Source organism: Thermomyces lanuginosus (assembly GCF_041956635.1).
Source record: "Thermomyces lanuginosus strain ATCC 200065 unplaced genomic scaffold VTN49scaffold_2, whole genome shotgun sequence".
NCBI classification, from domain to species: Eukaryota; Fungi; Ascomycota; class Eurotiomycetes; order Eurotiales; family Trichocomaceae; genus Thermomyces; species Thermomyces lanuginosus.
The window spans coordinates 147,304-164,226 of record NW_027192336.1 but is presented as its reverse complement, the minus strand read 5'-3'; the positions used below and the strand labels follow the sequence as shown (position 1 = coordinate 164,226).

The 16,923-nt window shown below is 50.5% G+C and overlaps 6 protein-coding genes across 6 annotated transcripts; 3 read left to right on the top strand and 3 right to left on the bottom strand.

Annotated features, from left to right (window-relative positions):
• VTN49DRAFT_900 (uncharacterized protein) lies at positions 1-1,991 on the bottom strand (the record flags this gene model as incomplete). The annotated part of the gene is made up of 4 exons (XM_069416573.1): positions 1-74; positions 124-139; positions 197-1,769; positions 1,843-1,991. The coding sequence occupies 4 exons, from the start codon at positions 1,989-1,991 to the stop codon at positions 1-3; spliced, it is 1,812 nt and encodes a 603-aa protein (XP_069272686.1).
• A 3,334-nt stretch (positions 1,992-5,325) lies between these two features.
• Positions 5,326-10,525, bottom strand: VTN49DRAFT_899 (uncharacterized protein; the record flags this gene model as incomplete). The annotated part of the gene is made up of 7 exons (XM_069416570.1): positions 5,326-5,638; positions 5,696-6,300; positions 6,386-7,005; positions 7,044-8,024; positions 8,210-9,262; positions 9,297-10,290; positions 10,358-10,525. 7 exons carry the CDS (start codon positions 10,523-10,525, stop codon positions 5,326-5,328), a joined length of 4,734 nt encoding a protein of 1,577 aa, XP_069272685.1.
• Positions 10,526-10,897: 372 nt separating this feature from the next.
• Positions 10,898-11,977, top strand: VTN49DRAFT_898 (uncharacterized protein; the record flags this gene model as incomplete). Its single annotated transcript, XM_069416569.1, has 1 exon — positions 10,898-11,977. The coding sequence occupies one exon, from the start codon at positions 10,898-10,900 to the stop codon at positions 11,975-11,977; it is 1,080 nt and encodes a 359-aa protein (XP_069272684.1).
• A 100-nt stretch (positions 11,978-12,077) lies between these two features.
• Positions 12,078-12,518, top strand: VTN49DRAFT_897 (uncharacterized protein; the record flags this gene model as incomplete). Its single annotated transcript, XM_069416568.1, has 1 exon — positions 12,078-12,518. One exon carries the CDS (start codon positions 12,078-12,080, stop codon positions 12,516-12,518), a length of 441 nt encoding a protein of 146 aa, XP_069272683.1.
• A 25-nt stretch (positions 12,519-12,543) lies between these two features.
• On the bottom strand, positions 12,544-14,282 carry VTN49DRAFT_896 (uncharacterized protein; the record flags this gene model as incomplete). The annotated part of the gene is made up of 2 exons (XM_069416567.1): positions 12,544-14,084; positions 14,276-14,282. The coding sequence occupies 2 exons, from the start codon at positions 14,280-14,282 to the stop codon at positions 12,544-12,546; spliced, it is 1,548 nt and encodes a 515-aa protein (XP_069272682.1).
• A 611-nt stretch (positions 14,283-14,893) lies between these two features.
• VTN49DRAFT_895 (uncharacterized protein) lies at positions 14,894-15,496 on the top strand (the record flags this gene model as incomplete). Its single annotated transcript, XM_069416566.1, has 1 exon — positions 14,894-15,496. One exon carries the CDS (start codon positions 14,894-14,896, stop codon positions 15,494-15,496), a length of 603 nt encoding a protein of 200 aa, XP_069272681.1.
• Between the last annotated feature and the right edge of the window lie 1,427 nt (positions 15,497-16,923).

Genomic DNA, 16,923 nt, shown 5'->3' with positions numbered 1-16,923 from the left:
TTATTTTTGATCCTCTAGGTGCGAAGACAAGTCCTGAGGAGTAAAGTTGGAGCGGTGCCATTTCAGCAATTTGCCTGAATTTGAGGACAAATCGTCGCGCATCATGCAAAAACTCCGATGCACCAGGAAGCTCGTTTTCCTAGTACACAGGGATATTCAGCAATATGTCGCTCCCAGAAAGTCTGGAACATAATACCTTCGCGATTGATTGTAGCATATCGATGATTCGCACAACCTCCGACATACATCCTAGTACACTCATCGCCTCGACCCAATGAAGGAAATGCCTCTCAAGAAACAAGAGAGTCTTGTCCAGTCCGGTCACTGGATTCTGAATCCGAGTGAAGTGCGTTGCCCAGTAACGACAGGCGTACTGCACCTCTGGGGTCAGATGCTTGTTGACATCCTCATCGTCGATATCACTGCAAAGTGTCCCATAGCTTTTCAAGCCGCAGACATTCTTTTTCAGACTGCCTTGCATGACGTCAAGGCACCGTGCGAAGATGAATCCGTGAATATCTTTCTCATCAATCCAAAATGGATTGGCGTCTTTTTTCTTAGGATCCAGAAGGAAATCTCTTAATGACAAATGTAGCATCCGTACCGGTGTGTCAAAGTCGTCAGGAACGTAGAGAACCGAATGAAGAAACGTCAATCGGCAGCTGATGTGATCCATTGCCACATCTAGAAGGTGAGCAAGAGCCTTGATCGATAGCGGGGAAAATAGGAGTATGATAACTCCAACTATTCTCTTGAATTCATGAATCAATTCCCGCGATTCCGTTTCGTCCTGACCATTGAGCAATTGATTGAGCACGGGCATATAAGTGCCATCCATTTTCGACGTGTATACAGTCTGATCTGCAAGAATTGCGTCGAGACGCCTCCTGGGGTTCCATCGTGGGTCACTGATAAACCGAAACAACGTCGCGGCAGAGATGAACAATGGAACTGCCCTCTCAACGAGGGCCTCGACTGCTTCATTTCCCGGCCAGTCAGGTGGTAATGAATGCTTGTCTCTCAGCTCCGAAAACTTATGGTTGAAATATAAAGATATGTCGTGTTTGATAACTTCCTCTGAGACTTCATGAAGAATAATGTCTTGATGGTTGTCCAAAACGGATTTGGACCTGAAGCCTGACCTAATGGGCCACTCTGGCCTGCTTGTCAAAAAGAACCGAAGCTGCACTGAATTTGACTCTTTGACTTGGGGGAGCATTCCGAGAATAGCCTCTACCTCGTTTTCCCCTTCGCATTCATCGAGCGCATCGATAACAACTACCTTGCATGTATCGTTGCATTGTATTTCGAGCAGCGGCTGAAGGATGAGCTTGTCGAATTGTTCTCTGGGTGCCTTTTCGGAGATATCGGGGTCATCGTCGACTGCTTTGCGGATGGATGGAATGAGCTGAGGAATGCTTGCCGCGAGCTGTTTTGCAAGTGTTGAGAATAATCTTTTCGCACTCCCTCGATCCTCTTCACCCCGCTTGAAGAAAAAGCTCGCAGCAAGCGTCCTCTTTTCCTTGAAACGTCTGGCCACGGTCCTGGCAATTGTTGTTTTTCCAGTTCCTGCCATCCCATTCAGCCAGAATATGCATTTTCCACCTGGAGACGCTGCCCATTGTTCAATCTTGTGAAGCAGTTCGTCCCTGGTCCCGGGTAGGCATTCAGTGTGCTCTTTGTCATTCTCGTAAGAGTCAAATGTTGCACCTTTTGCGGTTCGTAGCCTGTCTAAGCCTAGTCTTTGGTCCATCAGGTGATTCTTCCTTCTTTAGGAGCATTGAAGTTAGCCGTCCGCAATTTCGACACCAAAATGATGATCATTTGAATGTTGCGGCTTACGTCAGGTCGAGTTGAAGAGCAAAGCTGAAGCGTGACCTATATTGTTCAATAGTTTCAATGGCCTGAACTACCTCATCACGGTCCAAAGGCCACCCGAACGCTATCTTGAGCCCATTTTTGAGCCTTTCTCTCTTTTTATCTTGAGCCATTTCCGGGTCGATTCTCTCCCTTAAATCTTTCAGTATGGAACAGCATTGAGATACTTCATTGAGCAGAGCTCGGGTGTTTGTGAGATAGTCGACAGAGTTGGAGTCCTCGAGAAGGGTGTGAAGCGGTTGCAGAACTTCGTGCAAGCCGTCGATTTGCCGTCGAAATTGGAGGATTTCTTGCTTCCCACTTTTTACTTTGTTGATATACTGTCCACATATTTCGGATATCGACCTTGCAAGTTGGATGACCGCAATAATACTCGCCGCAAACTCCATATCGAGAACTGTGAGCGGACTGCAATGTCTATTCCAAGAATTTACTGGCCCAGACCATATGCCGGCTCCAGGGACTCCGCGAAATCACTGGGAAAGAAAAAGCCGAGCTTCCTCATGAAGAGCTATGGAAAGAGGTTCAGGCAGTGGTAAGAAGTTATTGCGGACATCATAGGCTCGGAAATTTCCCTCGAAACCAGAGTAGGCGGGGAAAGGCTGTCAGGCTGGTGCAAAACTAGCGCTGATAGCACTTGTAGGTAGCAGAATCAACAACACGAGCATTGCCATTGCATCGGATTCTCGCGCGGCGCATCCGGAGCCAATGAACATTCTCGTACTACGGCATGCTATAGAAGACAATCCGCCAAAAATCCCAAATACCGTTATACACCTGTGATGATTAATTCCACCGATTGCGATTTATTTCCACGGACCAATCAATGCGTTGATTGAGTACAGATCCCCCTCGGTTCCTTCTAAGAGCTGGCTTGAGAAAGAAGACGTCCAGGACATAATGTTTAGTGTGATGTTCTCCGTAGCGAATAGGCACTCTGGTCTCACATACACTCGTAGTTACAATGAGTACATTTGTGTACCCCTAGCGATCGGCATGAGAATCCAAGTAAGCAAGTCGGTTATTCTTCTACGTGCTCCCCTCTTGCTTTGGCCGCTTCCATTCAACTGTGCCTCATTAAGGTGCATGGCCAGGTCCGTTCACCTTGACTAGTTTGTGTTTAACCATATAGCCTATTCTCCGGATTGTTGGATATGGGAACAAGCTTTCTCCGCCTTGAACCGTCAAATGTGTGCGCAATTGGTTAGCTTTGCACTATGACAATGGGTTTTGAAATTAGAACCTTGAGTCTGATTGCCGGGTTTAGGCACGAGCAAATTGATCTGTTGTTGTTCGAGGAAAATGATCATTATCTCCCTTAATCAGCACCAACTGAGTACCTATCCAAGGCTCTTTCTCAGCAGGAGCACATGCATCCCAGCATCAAGAAATCACAATATTTCTTCGCTCCTCTCAGGCGTTCTGGACTTATGGAATCATTCCAGTTAAGTAGCAAGCTGCTTCCATTCCACAAACTGCTCAATTAATGTTAAGCTCTTTATAATAGCATCAGCTCAGCGGCACATGCGAAATAAACATGAACTTGATGAGTCATCGATGGTTGAGTACAAGTGCGGGACGTAGGCAGGTAGTTTTATAACTCCGTACCTCATTAGCCTAAGTTATATATATTCGCACAGTACCCCAACAGAGGCCCGCCAGCTCAATTACAGCTGAAAGTGGGAAAATGATCTTCGATAATCAGTAAAATTCCATTGTGTATTCCGTATTCTACATATCTGCGACGGGTCCTAATCTCAGCACGGACAGCTTTCAGGTTACCTTGCATCATCTCTGCATCAACCTGCTGTGGCAAGAAATACGAATATGATTCGGCTTTGGCGTTTGTCACAGAAGGTTGGCACTATTGATTAGCGCACTGGCGGCAGAACCGTGATGGATGGTGGTAAGAACCCGCGCAAACCTCGCGCCGTACGAATAGGAGACGCAGGCGGGTGGCTGCTTACCCTACCATTTGCGCACCCTATACTAAACAGTAAAGGTCATGGTATGGTACCATGGCGGAAGTGTCGCGTCAGTGCGCGGTGAGTCAGCGTCCCAAATGCCTCCGCTAGAGTCGACGCGGTCTATAACCAAAGCTACAGAGTGGTTCTGTGTCATACCTACATCCATGCTGTTGATAGCCCGACCAAGCGTACGGAGTATGTACTCCATACTCCGTATTTTATTTCATTTTTAGCGGTGTGATTGGTGCGTGGAATATTCTTCGTCAGTGGAATCTCGTAAATTACCAATTTACGTACAATAAATTACAGTTTTGGCGGATTGTCCTCTACTCCGTATCTAGGGGTGTTATATTTCCGGAAAGAAAATTTCATTGCGGAAATTCTGCAAGAAAAATAAATATTTTCTTGTGGTTTCTTGTAAGGTTGCAAGGCGCCAAACTTCCAAGCATCAGAGAGCCCTCCATATCAGGTACTCAAATATACTGTATACCATATTTGGAAATAGTTACCACGTGACCAGAAAATTTCCTGCAAGAAAATCTTGTTGCATTGAAATTTCCGGAAATTTCATGAAATTTCAAAATGCGGAAATTCCAATTTAACACCCCTAGTTATCCATATAGCATGCCGTAATTCTCACACATACAGCCAAGTACAGCCTCTGCCGGTGAATCAAGTATGAGCAATTCGTCAATTTCATCTATTCATCTCATCAGGAGAACTGTTAGGAATCGGGTTTGCAGAGCGTGATAGGCTGTACGACTACGTCTGGGGAGGATCTGAAGCGCAATGTAGAACCCGTAGAACAGGCAGGATGAGCCGGATGAGTAGGTTGAGTAGAATGAGTGGAGTGAGTAGAGGAGTAGCTGACCGCTGATCTCCGACACTGTCAGGTTCCGCTCTGCTAAATACATTGTGCGCAGCAACATAGTCGTATCTACACACACACTAAGACCACCAGCCATTCCTATCCTCGTAATCGCCTGGTATTGCGACAGCGTCGTAACAGTTGCCCCCGTCTCCCTGGGCCGCGACCCTGCGGCCCTTGATCTGGGTGAACGGGTAGCGTCTCGACGGAGCGCGGCGGTGATGCGAAGCAGTCATGGTCGAGCGTGTGGTTGTTCATCGGTGTCTGTGGATCAGTGTCAATATCACGGGCAATACCCATCATTGTTCGGCTCATAGGCCTGAAGTCAACGTGGCACTTTGGCCGGGGCAGTCCCCATTAACTCAAAGAGAATCCAGCCTCAACATGGCACTTAGGCCAGGGCGGTACCCTTTGAACTCAAAGGATTTGAAGCCTCAATATGGCACTTCGGCCGGGGCAGTACCGCTTCAGATGGAAGTTATTCATTCTTTCCACCCCTTCGCTGCTTCTTGCGTGGCTTGGGGTTGTTTGCAGGTGTGTCGTTTTCTTACGCTTGAGGTATTCGTCCAGGGCCCGAGTCTCAGCGACGTGTTCTTCGGGCTCCCAGGTGTCTTATTCGTGGCCATAGCCCTTCCAATGAACGAGATATTCTTTTCGTCTTCGCCGCACTCTGTCCTGCAGGATGCAGTCCACGACAAACTCCTTTTCGCCGTTGACAATCACCGGCTCCGGGGGTGGAGGCCTCCAGGCTCTGGTGTAGTACGGTTCCAAGAGAGAGACGTGGAAGACCGGGTGAATATGCAGGTACTGCGGTGGTAGCCGCAGCTTGTAGGCATTCTTTCCCCACGTGTCTTCGATGACAAAGGGGCCGATCTGACGCGCATTGAGCTTTGCTGTTGGTCTTTCGGATGGCAAATGCGCGTTTCTGAGCATAACCTAGTCTCCGATCCTGTACTGCATATCTTGTCGCTTTTTGTCGTACTGGAGTGCCTGATATTCTTTGGCTCGTTCGAGGGTCTTCGCAAGGATTTCCCGTTGTCGTTTGATCTCCTTGGCGTGACTCTTCGCTGTTCTGTCTTTTCCGATCTTGGGCTCTCGGTCCACATCGACCCTCAATGTCGGTCTGAACCCCATAAGGGACTCAGCTGGTGCAACACCCGTGACACTGTTGCGCGTGGAGTTATAAGAAAACTGAGCCAATGGAATCCAACGAGCCCAATCATTCTGTTGGTAGTTGACATAATTGCGGAGATAACACTCAAGGGTTTGGTTCTGGCGTTCCGTTTGTCCGTCTGTTTGTGGATGATAGGCCGTGCTCAGCCGACGTCTCACCGCAAGATAGTGGCAGAAGGCGCTCCAGAATGTCGAAATGAACAGGCTGCCTCGATCGCTGACAAAGTGTTTGGACACCGTGAAATCAAGTAGCCGTCGGTCCAGCGTCATAGCCAGTCCTTCTGCGTCCATGTCGGACCTGGTGGGTTCGTAGATCGCGAACTTCGTGAGCAGGCACACGATGACGAGGATTGCATCGTACGATTTGTTCTCCCACTTCGAGGTAGGAAGTCCGGTGATGAAGTCCCATGCTAACTACCTCGAACGGTTCCGACGGGACGGGCAACGGTTTCAGCAGTCTGTAGGGCTTGTGCCGGTGAATCATATTGCCCTGACATACTTGGCAGGTGGCGACATGGTAATTAACATCGTCTTCCATGCCTTTCCAGTAGTACTTGCGACGAAGTGCGTCCAACGTGCGTTTTCGTCCGGCATGTCCTCCTTGCGGGTCGTCATGGTTTGTCCGAATCAGTTCGAGCTTTAAAGCCGGATCAGGCGGGATGTACACAGCACCACTGTACCGCAGGAGTTGGTCGTTCCCGTATGAGTACGGAGTCGAACGCTCGCCAGTTCCATGCGGGTTCTCCTGGAGTTCCTTGATCATCGATCTAGCAAAGGCGTCCCCTTGCTGGCATCGACGAATAAGATCCCCAAGTTCCTCCGGCATGTCCGACCACGCCGTCTCGGCCTGGGCTGCCTCCATCACCACAGACCGTGGCACCAGGAGTTCCGGACCTCCTGGGACGCCGGACGCGTTCTCTGCCGTGGAAGTGGTCGTTTTTCCACGGACCTCCGACCCAACGTTCCGATTCACTCCGTCTGGTTCTGATGCCGTTATTGCAGCGACTGTGACTGGATTCTCGTTGGCAGCTGGAGAGGGAATTGCTCTGAAAAGACCTCGGTGGAGTTTGTCTTGCAGCGTCAAAGGTAGAGGTTGTTCTGCGTTATCTCGAACGTAGTCTGCCCGGCGACTCGGTGCATCAGCAGAGTATTCGAACCAGGGCGATGCTCGATCACAAAGTCAAAGGCTGCAAGCCGCTCTGCCCAGCGCATCCACCGCCTCGTGAATTCTTTCATCGACATGAAACCCCGAAGATTGTTGTGGCCAGTGAGCACAGTAATCGGATGCTTGCTACCCTCCAAGTACGGGCGGAAGTGCTTGAACGCTTCGACTATTGCAAGCATCTCGCCATCTCCAGTGTCATATCGGGTTTCTTCATCCTTCAATTTCCGGGACCAAAATGCAACTGGGTGCCATTGACCATCGTCTTGCTGCTTCTGTGACAAGATAGCACTGATGGCATGTACCGAGGCGTCCGTTTCCAAACGGATGGGCAGCTCTGGGTCGAAATGCCGAAGTAGTGGCGCAGAGGAGAACCTTTCCTTCAATTCCTGAAATGCAGCTCTTGCCTCCGGGGTTATGCAGAATGGTTTCTTCTCTTGCCCCTTCGTCAAGTCCGTTAAGGGCTTGGTGATGGCGGAGAACCCTTGGATGAATCGCCGATAGAAATTCGCAAATCCAATGAAGGACTGAACATCCTTGACGCTTTGGGGTTCCAGCCAATCCCTGATCGTCGCCACCCGACCTTCCTCTATGGATATGCCTTCTGGCAAGATGACGTAGCCCAAGAAGGAGATGGCGTCGACGCTGAAGGCGCATTTGCTCAACTTGCAGTACAAGCGCCATTGTCTCGGTCGCTCCAAGACTTGGCGTACATGCTGCTTATGCTCTTCGACCGAGTTGGAATAGATGACGATATCATCCAAGTACGCAACACAGCACGTATCTAACAGGCCGGCAAGTGCGCGGTTGATATACGATTGGAAGGTAGCTGGTGCGCTCACGAGCCCAAATGGCATCACCAGATATTCGCAGTGACCATAGCGAGTGCTGAAGGCTGTCTTCCATTCGTCGCCCTGTCGGATGCGAATTCGGTGGTATGCATCACGGAGATCCAGCTGAGTCAAGATCCTCGCTCCTTGTTACGACGCTGTCGCAGTACCTGGCGATTACGGGAATGGCTTGTGGTCTAGGGGGTGTGTGGATACGACTCTGTTGCTGCTTAGTCAGCGCACAATGTATTTAGCAGAGCGGAGCCCGACAGTGTCGGAGATCAGCGGTCAGCTACTCCTCTACTCACTCTACTCATTCTACTCAACCTACTCATCCGGCTCATCCTGCCTGTTCTACGGGTTCTACGTTGCGCTTCAGATCCTCCCCAGACGTAGTCGTACAGCCTATCACGCTCTGCAACCCCGATTCCTAACACTCCTGCTAGCCGATCAAGGGTCTCGCGGATTAGTGGCAGCGGGTAGCGGTTCTTGACCGTGATGGCATTCAGTCCGCGATAGTCGACACATAAACGCAGGATACCGTCCTTCTTTGCCACAAACAGGACCGGTGCGCCTGCCGGGCTTTTGGATTCACGAATGTAGCCTTTCTTCAGAGCTGTTTGCAGGTACTCGCGTAGTACTTCTTGTTCCTTCAGGCTTTGCCGATGTAGCGGGCGATAGGGCGGCTCTTTGCCCGGAATTAAATCGATTGCATGGTCATATTCGGAGCTACTTGGAAGAATGCTTCCCTCCTCTTCGGATAAGACATCGGCAAATTCCTCCAGTTCCTTGGGGAGCGTGACGCCCTTGCTGGCTAATGCAGCCACGCGAATCGTTTCGTTCTCTGTGTGCAGGAGTTCCGGGTACACAATGAAGGCCGCGTTGCCTCTCTCGATTGCCCATGCCGCCTTCTGTGCCGTGATCAGGCGGACTTCAGGCTCTCGGGCTGGCTCGCGGTAGAACCATTGGCCAGTATTCCAGTGGATGTCTGGGTTCACGGCCAACAGCCATGGGAATCCAATGATTGCGTCGTAGCCCTTCACACGTACGGCCTCAAAGGGCATCAAGAAGTTCTGTGACTCGCCCTTATGGTCTTCTAGCGATGCACGTACGACATGTTGGCCATGAGAGCGAACCGTTTGCGCATCAATGGCTTCAATTCGCTGCGATCTTCCTGTCGCGTCGCCCAAAAATTTCTCCGCCCATGCGAGGTTGATAAAATGGGCTTCAGCATCGGAGTCAATCAGCGCCTTGATTTGTTGCTTGCCGTGGCGGGGCGTCTCGACGGCTAGCGTCGTCACCAGGGACTTCGTCTTACAGGACCGCCTTGCTTTCAATCCCAGCGCCTTCGCGGTCCCAGACGTTGGGCCGCCTAGTTTTTTGGCTGCTGGTTGTCAGTGCGGGGTCTTTTCTCCGACCGTTTTTTGCTAAAGCAACGATCCTCCGTGTGACCCGTTTTATTGCAAAAGGAACATCGTTTTTCGACCCTTCATCTTGGCGATTGGTCTTGCTGGACTCTGTGCCGGTCCGCGCTAGGTCTTTCCCGTCGCGAGTCTTCTTGTCAATAGCGCGGTTCCACGATGGCACGTTGCTCTTGGACGTCGGATTCCGCTGGGATCGCGCCCCACGGATGCTCTCGCGTCGACCAGGAATCTTCTCCTCGATCTTCTGAAGGTACAAGACGTAGGCATCGTACGTTTCAGGGGGATCGGGGTACCCAGCGGCCTCATCTCGGATGATAGGTAGCACATTAGCCCTCAAGTGTTTGATGCGCTGTCTCTCCGAGTATTCGATGTCTAGCTGACTTTCCCACTGCGCTAAATATGCGGCGAATTCTATGACCGATTGCGTCGGCAGTTGCTTCGCGTCATTGTATTTCTGATTTGCATCCTGCTTCAGCAACTCCGTGGGTCTGACCAACTCTTGCAACCAGTCCAAGAACTCCTCGTACGAGTGAGCTCGGCCCTGTATTTCTTTCTCGTGAACATTCCACAGCACGAGAAGCTTGTCATCTAGAGCCTCCAGCATGGCGTCGATCTTCCGCTTCTCTCCTTCGACGGCGTCGTCGTACCAGTAGCTATTCCACCGGAAATGGACGCCGAATCGCGTCACGAAGGCGTTGTACTCGGGAATGGTCTTTCCATGGTATCGTTCCATCTTCGGGAGTGCGGGAGCTTTCTCGGAGTCTGCGGCTTCTATGTGAGGCCGCTTAACCTGCCTGATCAAGGCCACGTCGGAACTATCATGAGTGGTTTCTGCAGTGGCCGGTGCAACGTCGGAGGGGCCAGGAACGGTAGCAGCGTTATCGGATTGTAGTATTTCCCGATAGGCCACGATTTTCTGGATCTGTTCCCTCTTTCGAATCTTTTCTTTCAAATGCTTGACGAGTGCATCAAGTTGCTCTGGGGGAAGCTGTTCAAGCTCTTCAGGCGACAAGTCTCAGGGATTCAATCCCTGGCGCCGTGGTAGGATTCGCGACGGTTGGTATCAAAGAGGTGGTTGCTGGTGCGGCTGGCGGCTCGTGAGATGCTTCTTCCGCCGTAGTGGTGCGCCTATTAGAGATTCTTGTCGTCGTCGACCGCGTAGTGCGTCGAACAGTGCGTTGAGTAGTGTTGCGAGTGATGGGGCGGGTTGCGCGAGGAGCCATTTTGGTACGATTGCTGTTGCCTCAGTGCCTCAGGCCTCCTGCGCTAGTCCCTAACGGGACTAGTGTGTTGCTGACACAACACCTCCGCAGGAGGGCCTGAGCGGAAGTTTTGGTGAAATTTGTGTATTTGTTACGTTTCGGAAAAATTGATTTTCCGGGGTTTATTTTATACGCTAAGTATAATTAATTACGCGCTAACGGTATGAGGTCTACTCAAGCCCACGCATGCCTGATTGGGAACTTGTTTCTGGTCTCTGCGCGTGCCTTCTACGCTTCATTTCCAGACTCTTCAAGTTTTCCCATCCTTTGAGCCATTAGTACTCACCTACTCGTATAATGATATTGGAAATCAAAGGTTCATTTTGATCGACTATGGGTTCTTTTATTTTAACTTCCGATCTTTCTGAGCCACTATCAGAACTACCTTCCGATATTTTGCTTTCAGAATTGCCCGGCGCGTGGGACGATCCGTTAGGATCGGCTGATGCTTCCTCTTCCGATACGATCGAAGAATCGCCTACAGCTCACAATGGGGGTCGAACCGACGCTAGCCAACGACGCTTTGACAAGATAACGCAAATACGCGATCCCAAGGAACGAGTGGATGCGATGAAGACCCATAGGATTCTGCAGCTTATTGCCCATGAGCAGTTTACAGTATTTGACCTGGTCCGGACTCTCCTCAGCTGCAACATTTTCAAGCGATTCGCAACAAATTTCAAGCAGGCGGCATACGACGAAGATGAGGCTCGTACTCTGCACGCCATTCTAAAACACAAACGACGTCAAACGGGCACTATACTCGAGTGTCTGTTACCAGAACTTGAAAAGCAAATGGAGTCCATTGGCAATATCGAAGGATTAGCAGCGGTTGGCCCAAGTGCTTTTGAGATATCGGAGACCGAAAAGATGCCCGAACTAGAAACGCTTCTTCGATCTGCGAACGATAAAGGGCCCGATTTGTTGAGGCTACTCTGTTCGCTGACAAAACGAGGAGATTGCTGTGAGAAATCGACTCGGCTGCTCACTCTCCTTGGGGTGATGGCCTATACGCGCCACAAAATAAAGTCAAATGCTTTACAACTCAGAGTTGGTGTGCATCTTCACGCCTCGGGTACCCGACGCCATGTCATCGATCTTCTACACAACATGGGCGTTTGTTGCTCCTACGAAGTAATAACCGGCATGATTAAGGAGATTTCGAAGAGAGCGGCCGATCGGATAGCTGCAATTGCAGAGCGCGCAACTGTCATCACCGCCTACGATAACTTCGAGTATACAGTGGGCGTCCGACAGGAAAGGGTTGATGACAATAGTGCATTCAAGTCTGTCACCACTGGTCTCGCATTTGACGGCCTATATATCCCATCGGGTGGCTTAACACAGAGTATGCTTGATTCGAATTTCAAATTGACCGTCCCAAATCCTGTTCAAGACTTCTGCTTTTGCTAGAGACGACCTTGATTATCAGGTATGTTTGACATCCCAGGTGACTTGTTTGCATGATAATGTTTCATAGTTTTCCAAGTTTGTTGTGTTTGAAACCCTTCAGATGGTCTTCCCCGATCAGGTCAAAAAGCTCTATGCTGAGGGTGGCGTTGCTTTGCCTGAACTACCCATAATCGATCGCCTTCCTCCGAAACGCACCGAATTCCATCCCCTTGGCTTCATGGACATTGATGAGAGTACTAACGTTGGAAACATCGACATTCTTAATGATATATCTCGTCGCCAGTATCGGTGGGGTAATGAGCATGACTTTGGACGGGCGCTCCATCTTTTCTACGGCGATCAGAAGACCGTCGCCCGTATCCGCTCTGTGAAACTGCGGCGCCGTGAATCCCGGGATCCTTTCGACCGATTCGGCTGGGTACTTCCTGTCCCGGCTTTGTTTCATGTGAAGATGCTCTGGGTCAGGATGATCCACAGACACCACTTTCTGCTGGATCGCAAGGATTCACCATCTCACTCCTTTGAGCAGCTATGCTTCTGATTACAACTGTAACGGAAAGAAGGATTCATTTCTTGGTTATTTTGTGGCCAGTCCCATTATGAAATCCTCTCCGGATCAGCGCAGGTATCTCTGACCCATAATCCATGATCATGGCCCAGTTAGCAGCAAACCATTCGAACTTGCCTGGTTCCATCAAGGAAGTGCCATTCCTGGCCCACTCATTGATGGTCTTTGCAGGTAGGGACCATTCCTCCATCGCAGGGATGCTGACATCCCACTCATCTGATAGACGCGTTGCATCCTTGGTGCGCCAGCTTTTGAGTTCCTTGCGGATCCCATTCTGCGCCGCTTTTGGCGTTAATGGGAGGCTAACATCGAGCGCCCTCGCTTTACGCATTTGTTCGTCCGTCGACAGTGATGCCCGGTCAGGGTCGCAAACCCAGCAACATCCATTCCGCGGTCTTTTCCGTTCAGTCCGGTCCTCGGAATGGTCGAGCACAGCCAGCCGGAAACATTCCGCCGTAATGCAAGCAAGCATTTCAGACGGAAGCTTTGAGCGTTGCTCCTCCTGGTCTTGCTTGGACGATTTTGGCCTCCGATCTTCACAACGTCTCTTCGACGGGCAGTCGCGAGCTAGATGTCCAAATCCCCTGCATTCGTAACATTGTCTCCCGCCACTCTTTCCTTGGGTCAGTGCGGCGGTGGAGTGATCAGCGTCCGTCCGATCGACCTTTGGCGTGTGTATACCTCCCGAGCTGGCGCCTCCGCGCCTGAAATTGCCAGGCTTAGGACGACGAGCCGACGTGGAGTCGATGCTTTTCAGGACGTGGGCTGCTTGGGAGCAGATGTCCTGAAACTCTTTGAACGATGATGTGGTGGCGAAGGAAGTGGCCACCATTCGCTTCAGGCTGGGACTCAGCTTGCTCAGAAAATCTGATTTGTAGTCCCGCGCCGAAACCTGCGCTTCACCTGCAAGATGTAAGAACCTGGTGAGGAACGCGTGATAGTCGTCTCCGTCCCTCATAACCAAATCGCGATAGTCTTCCTTGGCGATTTGGAGCTTGTTTGGGTTTTCATAGATACTGGCGAGGTGTTGGAAGATGTCCTCGGCGGTTTCATATCGCTCCGGATGATCCTCCCGCATTCGGGGTGCGATGTGGCGAGCAGCATCCCCGTCGGTGCGATTCTCAATATACGCTATCTTCGACGACTCGGTTGGGAAGTGGTCGGCGTTCTCGCGGAGCTTGTTCCTCATGCGACTGAGCCAGTGCTCGAACAGTGGCTCCTTGCCGTCCGTCAAGTGCTTCGGGTCGTCAATCTTTACCGACCGCTTCGGGGCTGTTCCCACCGCCGAGACTCGCTGCTCGACGAGCGCCCGGGCGCAGGCGTCCCGATATTCGTCACGTTGCTCTATCAGAGAGCCGATCTGGGCTTCGGCATTGGCCTTATACTTCGCTAACTTCACCTTCGTGCGTTCTGCCTTCGAGTGAAGGTTGTTGTTCGCGGTAATGAGCCTCCCAATGACCTCGCCGATGTCTTCGTAGACGGCCTTGGGATCCGACGTGACTGCGTTTACGAATTCTTGTACGAGATGTGCGGCTGGTCCTGTTCGATGTTGGCAAGGTACTGCCACGCGATCGTCTGGGACGCCATTTTGTGCGTTTGACTACGAGTTTTCATCATAAACTCGAAAAAAAGGCAAAGATGAAAGAAGGGATCCTTGATATAATGTTCGGAACGTCAGATCTAAGCACGGTAACCCTCTATAGGCCATCTATCTAGAGTAGGCTACGTACGGGACATGAAGGGTGAAGAAGGAAAGCAGTCGTTGGGAAAGCGAAAACTTTTAGTCGTAACTACTCAGTGTGGGTCATCTGACTACGAAACCCTAGCCCTGCTAGCAGCCTAGGGCAGTAATCTCTGCAGGCCCTCACAGACTGTCGCATTACCCCGCACCCTACGGAGTGCTGAGAGGGACAACTCCGATAAGTACAAGTTCCCATAGAGAGAATGCTCTTTATCCGATTCCAGAAAAATCTGACGAAAGTTGACAACTACCAACATCCAGGTCGTGATCTCCGTCATCTCTGCTCTTATGATGACGCGACGCTCGTGCGAGTGTCGAAAAAAAGCAAAAAGGGCGAGATGCGTACCCTTCGAGCCGGACCACCCTCTACACGAGTCTCATGCCCAAATTATTGCGCGCGATGAATCGCAGTTACGAACGGTGACCTTAAGTGGCTCCATTACAGAGAATCAATTAGGCGAGAACCGAGTACCTGGTGGAGACGCCTGACCGTGTGCGCGGAAAATAAGGTCGGTGAGATTCTTCTGGCCCTGTTTGTTCCCCGGGAGCAGCGAGGAAATCTGCGAAACCGGAGTGTTGGGATGTGGAGATCATCTGCACGGCGAACATGGTTGGAGTACTGTTCGAAATACTCCAGAAACTCAGCGTGACGTTTGGAGTGCTGGTCGCCCTGCCCATCCCTCTTATCGTGATTTATCAGGATCATCTGAAGATTTCCTTCGATGATCTTGACTTCACCCCTATAGACGATGTTCATCCTGATGACGAGGCCGACGGAGCCTTTCTTTGCCATCCTGTCGATGACTCTCCGGAATCGCTTATCAGTTCGTATCGTATCGTGTACGATAAGTGGCATAATTCCGTTCCTGAATCCTTTCGATCCTTGCGGTCCGCTGCCTTCAACGATGCCGAGATCATGAGCGGGTTCTCTTTTTCAACCACTACCGCTTCATCTCACGGCCTGTGGCATCGAAGCCAGGAAACCTTACAGGCATGGCAAGACCACATCAAGTCTTTCAAAAGCGCCCGTCGGCGCTCAAGAAAGTTCATCAGGTACTACAAACCACCGATGATGACAGTCCCTCGGCGACAGACTTTGGTGATGGTACTGTCTATCCGATGGTATCTGACCTCCCACATGGGGATTACGATGAGGATGGGGTCACTCTCCCAGACTCCATTGGCTGCACGGACGTACTGGCGATTCTGAACTTCATTCGATCGCACGTCCCGTTAAATGCCAAGCAACAGTCAGTTGTGAGGAGGTCCCTTCACCATATCTTGTGCTCCGAGACAACATCCATAGGTGATCAGGGGCTTATATAGGTTGGCGGCGAAGGTGGGGTGGGAAAAAGCCAAATTGTGAAAGCCATCTGTTTTGTGATGAGAGCGCGGAAGCGGGAGCATGAGCTCATTCTCATGGCGCCCACAGGGGCTGCTGCCGATAACATAAATGGAAATACTTACCACACGTGTTTCCGCATCGGACCCAAGTCAAACTCCGAATCGGGAATCGGGAAAAAGAACAACAAACGTCTCGATTTGATATGGCGAAATAAAACGGTGATGATCCTTGACGAAGTTAGCATGGTGGATATGGCATCACTGAATGATATCCATTATGCGATCCAAAATATTCGTCGCATCTCACCATCAAGCGCACAACTCTTTGGCGGCCTTGGGTTGGTATTGTTCATGGATGACTTTTCCAGTTTCCACCTGTTCACGGGTTGCCTCTCTGGAAGAGTCCAGCTCCTGACAACGAAGCCTAAAAAGAAGGATGGGCGCTCTGGGGAAAATTTAAGGATGTTATCATTCTTGACGAACAGATGCGCCAAGAAAATGATCCGGGTTTTTGAGATATGCTGTGTCGAGCACGCTCCGGAACCTTGACCGACAGCGATGTTGAAGTTCTAAACCGTAAAGTTGTGTCCGATCTCTCCCAGGTTTCCTCGGAAGAGTCAATGACCGTGGTGAGGAGCGACAGTCTCCGCCACCATGTCAACCGTTTACGGCTGGAGAACTTCGCTCGAAGACGGAATCAGAAAATTATCGTCTTCCCTGCCCATCACTCTCGCACTAAGTCAAAAGAACTGTCTGCGAAACGTCTACGCATCGAAGAGCTACTCGAAACACCCGATAATTGCTTTAAGTGTCCTTATGGCCGGCTTATTTTTGTATACCGCCGGTATGCCAGTTATGCTGCTCGACAATCGGCCATGTGAACGGCGCCATGGGAACCGCCCAAGGATTTATTCTTCAGCCGGAGTGCAAGTCAAGCACTGACTGCTCCTTGCACTTGATTTCTTCGATCAACTAATCTCTCTGAATAAGCTAAATCATTCGACAGAGGAAACGGATATGTCATATGCTCGAAGCCTCTGACTTGCATCCTCTTCAAGTCAAATTCTTCATCCTCGAAGGATTTCGGCTTAAGATTTACGACAAGGACTTTTCACCGATGTAACCCCTTAAGTAAACAGTAAAGATCGGTAATTACTTGTCAGAAGCTCAATCTAGGTAGCGATAACTACTGGTCGCATTCTCCGTAGACAACTGTACGACTGGAATATCGAGTACGGAGTACAAAGGGAGGAAGAAAGAAAAAACTGTGCGGAGTAAAACAAAGCTCGCCTT